The sequence below is a fragment of the Cibotium barometz genome, chromosome 13, assembly GCF_041138505.1.
Source record: "Cibotium barometz isolate CiBa-2024 chromosome 13, ASM4113850v1, whole genome shotgun sequence".
Lineage (NCBI taxonomy): Eukaryota > Viridiplantae > Streptophyta > Polypodiopsida > Cyatheales > Cibotiaceae > Cibotium > Cibotium barometz.
Genome location: NC_141058.1, coordinates 32,651,816 through 32,663,486, shown reverse-complemented (window position 1 = coordinate 32,663,486; position 11,671 = coordinate 32,651,816). Strand labels below are relative to the sequence as shown.

At 45.1% G+C, this 11,671-nt stretch overlaps 1 protein-coding gene across 1 annotated transcript; it reads right to left on the bottom strand.

The window, feature by feature from the left end:
* Positions 1 to 10,414: 10,414 nt before the first annotated feature.
* LOC147632607 (uncharacterized) lies at positions 10,415 to 10,865 on the bottom strand. Its single transcript, XM_086806901.1, has 2 exons — positions 10,667 to 10,865; positions 10,415 to 10,565 (listed from the first exon to the last, which is right to left on the bottom strand). Exons 1-2 carry the CDS (start codon positions 10,808 to 10,810, stop codon positions 10,500 to 10,502), a joined length of 210 nt encoding a protein of 69 aa, XP_086663027.1. The 5' UTR covers positions 10,811 to 10,865; the 3' UTR covers positions 10,415 to 10,499.
* Between the last annotated feature and the right edge of the window lie 806 nt (positions 10,866 to 11,671).

The window sequence follows — 11,671 nt, the reverse complement described above, 5'->3', positions numbered from 1 at the left end:
AGGCGAATGTATTCGCTCGCTGCTCACGCTGAAGGGCCACCCGCTTCGCCTGGTAGTGCTGAACTGCAGATGACGTGATAGCCTTCGCTTCACGTTCGCCTGACGTATTCGCCTAGCGCTACTCGCTAATGAAGTCGACAGGCTCCCTTCGCTTCACGCTTAGCAGTCAGCTCGCCTGCCTTCGCCTAGCTTCGCCTAGCACCGCATACACGTCGACGGGCTCCCTTCGCTAATCGACTCTCCTGCTCGTTGACGTATTCGCCAGCTAACTTGTGTTTGCCTTCGCTCAAGCCTAGCGCATGTTCGCCTGCAGCTGCTGTCTTCGCCTCACTTTGTGCACCAGCGCTACACGTATTTGCCTGCGCCACTATGCTGCCCTCCTCGCTCGGCTGTTGGGCAGCTGGGGCACCCCACGCAGCTGGCTGGGCAGCAGCCAGAAAAGATACAGGCAGCTCTGTCAGAGATTCAGCAGGCGACCAGTTCAAGAAAAATTCAGCAGGCGACCAGCTCCAAGAGAGGTTCAACAGGCGACCTTGCTCTGATACCAGTTGATGGGGAGAAACCTGTAATTAGGGTTTAGAGATCATTCATGGGAGACATACACAGAGAAGCAAGGGAGAGAGAGAGAGAGAGAGTTGTGGGGATAAGTCAACTCATGAAAAGCATGAGAGTGTGACTCCCCTATCACACATGTATATTGCACTAGTACACATAGTGCACTTAGTACATTAAAAGTACTAAGTGTACTATGTACTATAACTTATGGGCTTGTACACACTATAAGGGTGGGCATAACGCCTTTACCCCAACATTAGACATGTTCTTGTTCAACCGCCTGTGGGGATACCAAGACATGTGGGATGGATGCCTTTTCTGCATCCTCGATACGAGCCTGTGGGGATACCAAGACATGTGGGATGGTTGCCTTTTCTACATCCTCGATATGAGCCAAGTATGCACATGCTGCATCCCTCAATTGAAGTCGCCGATGGTTCCTCTCTAATAGCATGAGGATTCATCCTCTTAGACATGTTCTTGTTCAACCGCCTGTGGGGATACCAAGACATGTGGGATGGATGCCTTTTCTGCATCCTCGATACGAGCCAAGTATGCACATGCTGCATCCCTCAATTGCATGTGCAACTCTTAAGCAATCATTGCCATGGCATGATCCATAAAAGATTCAGCTTTCTTGGCCTTCAAACGATCATGTACCAATGGATCCTGGCAGTAGAGCTTCAATTCTTCTTTTAGAGAAGAGCCTGCATACAAGTAAGTTCAGTCCTTAAGGCTATGGACTCTTCTTCCTGCATTTTCTCTTTGCCACGAGATGACTTTCCCACATGTTCCTGTTCCTTGGTATACACCACATGAGTTTGATCTTCCTATAAAGCATTGAAAGCATGCATTTCATTATTCCCGCCTCTTGTGTTGGCATCTTCAACATTCATTGTACGATTGTCCTTCAATCTAACGCGATTCTTCATAACAAAAGTCTTCAAGAGGATGAAGGGAACCCTTAGAAAGCTTCCCCTATGATTCAACTTGAGAAAGGCATGCTGACTTAGGGTTTTCAACCAAAAGACCAGAAATTACAGCAAGAGAAAGGACCGATTTGCTGAATTTCAGTCATTGGGAGGGTGTAGGAGAGTGAATACCACCTGCAAACATTCTTGGAAGCTTGGAAAACACACTAGCAAGCTTGGATATGGAATTGGGAAGGAGAAAGTGCAGATAATACAGCAAAAGGCCTCATGAAGGGAGGCACCTACTTAGAGACAAAGGGAAGAGAGATGATGAGATGTCCACCCTGGGTGTCAGGCAGAGACTTGTGGGACACGCTGGTATGGACACATGGCTAGTTGTTCTCTTTGAACAAAGAGGAGCTTTGTCCACCTCAGGGACATCAATGTGTGCGAACGCAAGACTGGTCATAATTTATAAGTGAGTTTTGGTCGCCCATGTGTGGGAGAAGGAATTAGGGTTAGGTTAATGTGTGGGAGACATACACAGAGAAGCACAAGGGAGAGAGAGAGAGAGAGAGTTGTGGGGATAAGTCAACTCATGAGGCATGAGTGTGTGACTCCCCTATCACACATGTATATTGCACTAGTACACATAGTACACTTAGTACATTAAAAGTACTAAGTGTACTATGTACTATAACTTATGGGCTTGTACACACTATAAGGGTGGGCATAATGCCTTTACCCCAACAACCTCCCACTTAAAGGCAAAGTGCCCTTAAATGAAGGAAAAGAAAAATCAGCATGTACATGATAATATACAAGGCCATATCAAGGCTGAAAAAGGCCTCATCCAATGCCCATCAAGTGTCTGCAATGAGCAAACCGCTCCGGAGGCAAACTCTTTGTCAAGAGATCAGCCGGGTTGTCATCAGTATGAATCTTAACAAGCTGAATTTGCTTGTTCTCTAGCACCTCTCTGATGAAGTGATACTTCACATCCACATGCTTCGTCTTTGCATGAAAGACAGGGTTCTTTGCCAACTAGATGGCACTCTGACTGTCACAATGCAACAATGGAATATCCCCTGTATAACCCAAATCAACCACTAACCGAGATAGCCATAATGCCTCCTTGCAAGCCTCTGTGGCTGCAATATACTCGGCCTCTGTAGTAGATAAGGCTGTGCACTTCTGCATCCTGGATATCCATGACACAGCACCTCCTGTGAATGTAAACACATAACCGGTAGTAGACTTCCGGTTATCTGGATGACCGGCATAATCCGAATCCGTGTAACCATGCACTAATGCATCCTGTTTGCCAAAGCAAATGCACAAATCCTGTGTGCCCTTCAGGTATCTCATGACACCTTTCACTGCTTCCCAATGCTTCTTGCTAGGGTTGGCCATGTATCTAGAAACCACTCCCACTGCAAATGCAATGTCCGGCCTAGTAGCAACCATGGCATACATGAGACTGCCACAAGCTGAAGCATACGGAATCTTGGCCATATCAGCCCTGTCTCTATCTGACTGTAGGCTGTCCATAGCACTGAGTTTCACATATGGAGGCAAAGGAGTACTAGTCTTCTTCCCCCCGTCCATATTGAACCTCTGCAAGACTTTGCCAATGTATTCCTTCTGAGATAAATACAACACATGCTGATTTCTGTCCCGAAGTATCCGCATACCCAAGATGTGATTTGCATCACCCAAATCCTTCATATCAAAGGTTTGATGCAGCCTCTGCTTCAAGGCATCCATCTCTTTACGAGATTTCCCGACAATCAACATATCATCAACATACAAGATGAGGATCAATAGACTGCCATCCAAAGCTTTCTTGGTGTACAAGCAGTGATCTATGTCACTTCTCCTGAATTTCTGAGATTTCATGAATGTATCAAATTTATGATACCATTCTCTTGGTGCCTGTTTGAGCCCATATAGACTCTTTTTCAGCTTGCATACAAGCTTCTCCTTTCCACTCACTGCATAACCCTCTGGCTGCTGCATATATATCTCCTCATGGAGATCACTGTGAAGAAAAGCAGTCTTCACATCCATCTGAATCAAGTCCAGATCATCATGTGCAACCAAAGCTAACACAGCTCTAAGTGTGGTCATTTTGACCACTGGAGAGAAGATCTCCTCAAAGTCCACACCATATTCCTGCTTGAAGCCCTTAGCCACTAACCTGGCTTTGTATCTTGGCTTTGCATCTGGTGCAACTTTGAGCCTGTAAACCCACTTGCATGGCAAAACCTTCTTGCCTGCAGGCAAAGGCACCAACTTCCATGTTCCATTTTTATGCAGAGAATCCATCTCTGACTTCATGGCACGCTCCCAAAGAGCCTTGTTTGCCCTCTGTAAAGCCTCCTTATAACATGAGGGCTCCCCACAGTCAGTGAGCATCAAGTAGTCAACCCCTGGAACAAACCTGTCAGGGGCTCTGGAGGGTCTTGTGGACCTCCGTACCCAATGACCATCATTTGCAGGTTGCTGTCCAGCCTGCATATCACCCATTGGTGGCTCTTGTTCCATGCCATAAGGCTGAAATATCATGCCCGGTATCTCCTCTAACTGTGGTATATCCATAGGGATATCTTCTGCCATATCTGGCTGTCCATTTGGACCATTTTCAGCACCATTTAAGGGCTGGTTTTCCTGCTGTAATGGCTGATTTACAGCCCTTTGTTGTTGTCCATGATGTCCATCATCATCAAAGATGACTCTGCCAGGCTCCTGTTGCTTTGCAGGCTCCTTATACATGCATGTTTCATCAAAAATGACATCATTGCTGCGTATGATCTTTCTATTCATGGGATCCCAAAGTCTATACCCCATTTCACCTCTGTCACCATATCCTAGGAATATGCATTTGTGAGACTTAGGATCAAGTTTGGTGCGCATTTCCCTGCGTATGTGCACGTACGCAACGCAACCAAACACTCTCAAGTGCTTGTATGACGGAGGCTTCCCTGTCCATACTTCTTCTGGCACTTTCCCACCAAGCCTCGTGTTAGGTGACCTGTTTATAAGGTGAACGGCTGTCATAACAGCTTCAGCCCAAAAACCATGAGGTAATGCAGCATGCAACAACATAGAACAGACCTTCTCCTGTATGGTCCCGTTCATCCTCTCTGCTGTCCCGTTTTGTGGAGGATCATAAGGAGTAGAGAGCTCCCACTTGATGCCTTTAGCATCACAAAAGTCCTGAAACTGTTTGGACATATACTCTCCACCATTGTCGGAACGCAAAGCTTTCAGTGTTTTGCCAGTTTGATTCTCAACAAGAGCAACAAACTTCTCAAACACTGAGAATGTATCACTCTTCAAACGAAGAGGATAAACCCACACCTTGCGTGTGGCATCATCAATAAAAGACAAAATATTTTGCCCCTCCCAAAGAAAGCTGAGGCATCTCACATACATCTGTATGCACAAGCTCTAATTGAGCATCTTTCTGTCCAAGAGCTTTCTTGTGAGGGCACTGTAGTTGCCTACCATATATACAATGCTCACAAAACTGAAAACTTGAAAACTTTAGAGAAGGTAAGTAACCCAAACGAGACAATTGCTCCATTCCTTTGACACTCATGTGTCCCAAACCGGCTATGCCACATAGAAATTTCCGGCAGCTCGGTTGCATTTACATTAGCATGGTGACAAACACTTGCATGCATGAAGTAAAGAGTGTCCACCTTAGAGCCTCTGGCAACAACCAGTGAGCCCTTACTAATCTTCCACTTTCCACGACCAAATGTGGTAACATAATCAGCATCATCAAGCTGTCCAGTAGAAAGCAGGTTCTTCTTGATCTCAGGCACATGCCTGACATCATGGAGCATAAGCTGTGAGCCATCTGAAAACACAAGCCTCACATCACCTCTGCCAAGAATCTTGCATGCATGGTTATCACCCAAATAAACCACTCCTTCATTGCCAGCAGTATACCTGACAAACAAGTCTCTGCACAACCAGTGACATGAAAGGAGGCACCTGAATCAATGATCCATGAGTGCATACCATGACCACCTGTAAGAAGTGAATGGGCATCAAGTGAAGACGTAAATAGGACCTCATCCTCACTGCCACCTGCATGTGACACATTGATTTCTTCAATCTTGACTCCACTTTTGCCCTTTGGCTTCATCTTTGTCTTTGTCTTTGCCTTTTCCCTTTTCTTTTTGATCATTTTTCCATTTGTAGCATTGCTTTTTAATGTGTCCCTTCTTGCCACAATAATGGCATTCCAAATCCTTTTTGGAGCGAGACTTGCTCCTTCCCCTTTCTTGGCTTTTCCCCCTTTGCTGGGATCTCCCACGTGCATTCATTGCATTGGACTTTCCAACAGAGTTGTTTTTCCTGTTCATCTCTTCTTGAAGAAGAGCACCCTCAACATCTGCATATGACAGCATAGCATGCGAATTGCTAATGGCTGTCCTGAATGTGTCCCAACTCTCTGGCAAAGTGCATAACAGAAAAGTGGCTTTGAACTCATCGTCCATTGCCAACTTTTGATTAATGACCTGGCTGACAATACCATTAAACTCATTGAGATGGGCTGTCTCATAGATGCCCCTTCCTTCATCTGAAGACCTATGAGTTTCTTCAACCAATACACTTTGCTTGAGGTACTTTGCTGGGCATACAAGTCCTGCAATCTCTGCCACATTCCCCAAGCTGTCTTCTCTTCACAAATGCTGAAAAGTAATGAGTCTGACACAGACAACATGATAGTAGATCTTGCCAGCTCATCCATATCTTCCCACTCTTCAGCAGTAAGAGAAGCGGGCATCACACCCCTTTCTTTGATAGGCTTGTGCTGCTTTTTCTGGAGCAACACATTGTAGCACTGGGTTTGCCAAATATCATAATTATGCGAGCCTTCAAGCTTCTTGATGTGAAGCAATGAAGAGCTCTCACCTGTGGTTGCCATAGCAATATGCAACCTGTCAATGCCTCACTCCCTGCAAGTGTGCAAACACTGCACCAAAAGCACACAAAGTGCTCACAGTTTTTCTCCCAAGCTTTATCTCCCACTGTTTGTGATGAAATCACCAAAATCTGGTTGCTGCACATTTTGGACAGCACTTTAAATGTGCTCTGTTGCCCTTCCAAAGTACTGTACAGCAGCAGTACCAAGTGCTTACCAATGATGTACCAAACCTGTACCGGCAAGTACAACAGCTGAAATTGAACCTTTTGGTCACTCAAAACAGTGTACAGCCATGCCAAAACTTGCACAAAGCTGTGCCAAATCTGTACCAGCAGGTACAATAGCAATAAATGCTCTCCTGGCTGTCCAAATGAGTGAAAATCAGACTTTTACAGTCCCGAACACTGCATACAACAGTTCCGAACAGAAATTGGGCAAAAGCCCCTTGACTGCAAGCTGATTTTTGAGGATTCAAGGCATAAATGTCTTGCCTGCTGCTTTGCCAAGCTCAACAAGCATACAAACTTGAAAAGCCCCTTGATTTAAGATCGATTTCTGACCATACATGGTACATTGACGCACATGAAGGCATCCAGAGTGTTCACGATGCTTCCCCCTGGCCACATATACATCAAATACATGAAAGTCCCTTGATTTACAGGCACATTGAGTGCTTGTAAGGCATCAGCACATTATCCACAGCATCAAATGCGAGTGCTTGCATGCAAATCAACCAAATCGGCACAAAAGCCCCTTGATTTGCACTGCAATTTGCTGCAATTTTGCCCAAATGTGCGATTTTTCACATCATACAGCATGTATGAGTGCTTAATTGCACAATTACATCAAAAGCCCCAAATTTCGACATCCAATTTCCTGCAAATTGATCCTGATTGTGACCAATGTCACCCAATTTTGCCAATTTTGCTCAAAAATTGAGCAATTGGGCACCTGTACCTGCTCAATTGTTGATTGTACTTGCTCAATTGCAAATCCAAAAAAAAATTGAGGAAAATACTTTGAAATTTTTTGATTTTTCTCTGATTTGCAGGAAAGGGGGGTTTGCTGATGCTGATGCAGAAAGCTATTGCTTTTTATTAGTGCTGTCTGGTCCTTCGCCTGCCCAAACAGGGCCTCTCAGTCGGGATTATGTCGTACAAGCAATGGTGGACGATTATGACAAAGGGTAGCATGTAGTCGGGCTTGGGCTGGCTTTCTTCGTTTCCAGACGAGGAGGTGCTGCTGCTGCTGCCTCAGGAACTGCTGCTACTCTTCCTCTGACCTAAAGATGGATGCAGGCAAGATCGCGCAGCTGAAGGCTTTCATTCAGCTCTGCGACTCCAGCCCAGCGGTCTTGCAGGACCCTTCTCTGCGTTTCTTTCGGAATTACCTCGAAAAGCTTGATGACAGGTTTGGAGTGTGGCGAAAAACGGCCACGGCAGAGTTTAAGCAACCACGCGTAAAGGTCGGCCCGCCAGCCGACGACCAACGTGTTTTGCCTTCGTACGTGTTCGCTCGTTGACGGCGCCTCCGACCGGTAGCTCTACGCCGTCTAGCGTTCAGCGCTGACACCCCTTCGTTACACGCCTGCCTGCGACCTTCCACGCTCACCGCACCATTGACTACCTGATGCTCATCGCTTCTCGCCTATGGCGCTGCTTTCGCTTCAGTGGTGCTATCGCCTGAGTTCGCACAGCTCTGGTGATGGGTTGGCCCCCAATTGCTTGTCCAGCACAGGAATAGAGAGGCAGTTTGGCAGGACTCAGGAGCTTACCTCTTAGCTTTGATACCAGTTGTGTGGGAGAAGGAATTAGGGTTAGGTTAATGTGTGGGAGACATACACAGAGAAGCACAAGGGAGAGAGAGAGAGAGAGAGTTGTGGGGATAAGTCAACTCATGAGGCATGAGTGTGTGACTCCCCTATCACACATGTATATTGCACTAGTACACATAGTGCACTTAGTACATTAAAAGTACTAAGTGTACTATGTACTATAACTTATGGGCTTGTACACACTATAAGGGTGGGCATAATGCCTTTACCCCAACAGCCCAAACTTAATGAAGTGTGTACCACATAACCATCTCAGTAAGCTATTTCACAGACACGGTTCACGGACGGGCGCCCCCTTACCCAGAACTACACATTGATCAAGCAAGCTCAAAAACAACATGCAAATTTAATTTGCAGGCCAGCACATAAAGATGCTATGTAATGCTACATTGGTATGGACAATCTCCATTCATGAGACTATACCAAAGTAGATGTATTCCAAGCAAGTACACGAGGTGCCTCCACACATGACAGGCACAAGTCCCAAGGAAAAGCGAAGTCCATAGTATCACATGAGTGGCATCAATCCTCGGCATATGCAACTGCCATGGACGGCAATCCAATGTCTATACATAATGAGACAGCACAGGTGGACGAGTTGGGTGGCCAAATGGTGACACAAACTCACCTCCCAACTATACATTCCATCCGGAATCTCCTCCTAGCACCAACGGATGGAATCTCCTCCTAGCACCAAGGGCTAAGGTTCCACTCCCCACAGGCCAACCCAGTCAACCGTAGTGTCCTATACCACCATAGCCTGTCCCAAGGACCCTCGGCAAGACCGCCTATGACCTACCATGTCCATGGCAAGAGTAAGACTACTCTAGTTCAAGCACAAACCAACTGTCAAGTATGATAGGCTATCAACACAATACCAACCATTGCCCTCTGAATAAGTATCACTTGCTGCCATAAATAACCATCCAGTCATACATGAACCCTAGCCATCATTGTAACCTGCCTGCAGCCTTTCCCCTAATATCAAGGCTCCCCAACCCTACCCATATTAGGACCTAATCCCAAGGATTAACATTAGGTACATAACGCAAACACCCCCCGCCCCCCCCAAGTGGCACTGACAAGACCTCACTGTTGGACAGCCCCACCCAAGCATTCCTCTATACAGCTGCTACACCCAACTCGGGGGCGACAGATCCAACCGCAATCAAGAGCCATGCCCAAGAGTAGAGGGCATGGCAAGCCCCATTAAAGAAGATTTGTGGAAACATGTCTTCCTACAGTTTGCTCCTCATGGAGAGTGGCATGCATGCACAGCCCACCAGATTACTATTAGTGCTGAGCCCTCTCAAAGTCTCCATGTCCGTTCCTGTGGGATTTCCTGTCGCTTAACATGTTTGGTGCAAAATCTTGCACCTATTCACCCTTAACCAACACAACGACCACTTTTTCAATTGGAATACAGTGGTGTGGACTCTAATGCTCAATACGCATGCAAAACCCTTCTGTACAACCTTGAAGCTCATATGTTGAGAAGAAGAAAACCCCCAAAATAGAAAGAGAAGGCTCCCCGGCATTCGAAACACTAGCATGGCATGATTTGCATTAACCTCCCAACCATTATACCTTGCCTGCTAATTGGTTCCTTATGCGTATGCATCAATAGGCTCTCTCTAGCCTGGTTGGCTCGACCTACAAACTCGGACTTCCTTCGGTTGCTTGCCTATGACCGACATTCACACTCATTGGTTGCAAGCATTGATGTGCACTGATGTGGCCATGGATATTACTATCCTTCAAAACACTTTTCCTCAAGCACTTGCCTTCATCTCTTGACCACGATCCATTGATCCTTGCCCAAAGCATTATTCTGTTGGCCTCAATCCACTTGATCTTTGCCAATTTATCAATCAATTGCTCGCAGTCATGACATGGACGATGAAGGCAGGCCCAGCACTGTTCGCACCTGTCTGTCACAAGGGTCCACCATGTTCTTGCACTTCCCTAGACGCATACAACATCTCTGATCCACCTATAAATCTCGTCTTGCTTAGACTTTTGGTTATGAACATGACCTTTCAACACATCAAAGAGATCAGGGAACTCTGTAGTTCATCTAGTCAACCACACAAGGAGGTATGGACTGTTATGTGTAGTAACAAGCTTTAATACTCACATCTCTGCACACGAATCAACTGTTTCTCACACTTTTCAAGCTTGAATAATTTTCAATTTATTAAAAAAAGAAAAATCAAGAGTTACACCATTTTTCAGCTACATGGTGATCCCAACCTCAACGCTTTAGGGGGGGAGGCTGAAGGAGGATTTGCTCCGTCTCGATGGGTTCCGAAGTCAAAAGCTGGCATCAAAAAACTCATCAGGGACAGAATTATTTGGCCAAAATTTTGATAAAATACTGAAATTTCTTTTTCAGAAAATATTGCGCAAAAAGCAGGATACCGGATCCCGCAGCACAGGCTTGGAATCGTCCGGGACAACGCGAAAAGGAGGCTTGGCGCTGCTGCTGTTGATGGCGGTGGTGGCGAGTGATGGCCGTTCACGCTGTGCAATGGTGGGAGTGTGCCCGTCTGGAGAGAGATCCATGACAGTAGTATGTGAGTGAACGAGAGAAAGCCGAAGGAGCACGAGTAGTCGGTGTTCACATAGAAAACCTGCAAAGGCATTTTTGCATTTCCATTAAATAATGTGAAATTTTCAAGAATAAGAATGTTTTTCTAAGGTTTCAGTTTAATATGTAATGATTAACGCTTGAAAAAGTCAAGCAAACTATAAAATGCACCTTTAACATCTCTATATTTTAGGAAAAAATACCTTGAAATTTTTAAGGTCCACATTGTGGAGAAAAATGTTTTCTCGAAAAGTGGCACTCGATAGAGGATTATATAAATTATTATTTAACGCGTTTACCTTTGAGATTATATAAATTATTATTTAATATGTTTGCCCTTTTCATTTTGTATGCACTTGAGCAGCACAGAAGGGTTTTTTAATGCTCCAAAAATGGAGATTTGATTGTTTTTGATGTGTTGTGCCATCCTCTTCTCAAGCTTGTCGTGTGCCCTATGTACTTTGCATTGGACACACACACTGTGTTGCCCCTCACATCTCTGCGATGGCGTTTCATTGGGGGATCGTCTCCTATCTCAATTGGCTTGTAATTGGTTTTCTCCAAAAAAAAATTATAATATGTTATTATTTGGAATTTTCATGCAATGTTTCATCTAATCGTTACAAAATTAGTTCAAAAACAAAGCAAAAATAGATGTTTATTTTTATCTTTTTGTTTATTTTACCTTTATTTTTATGAAAACAATTACTTCCCCATTAGATTTTTAGATTTTTTTAATTCACAAAAGGGTCCATAACCGTGTCAAAGCATTTTTCGTATTGAAAGCAAATGTTACTTTCTCTATTCTTATAGGAGGCTACACTCCACTATGCAAT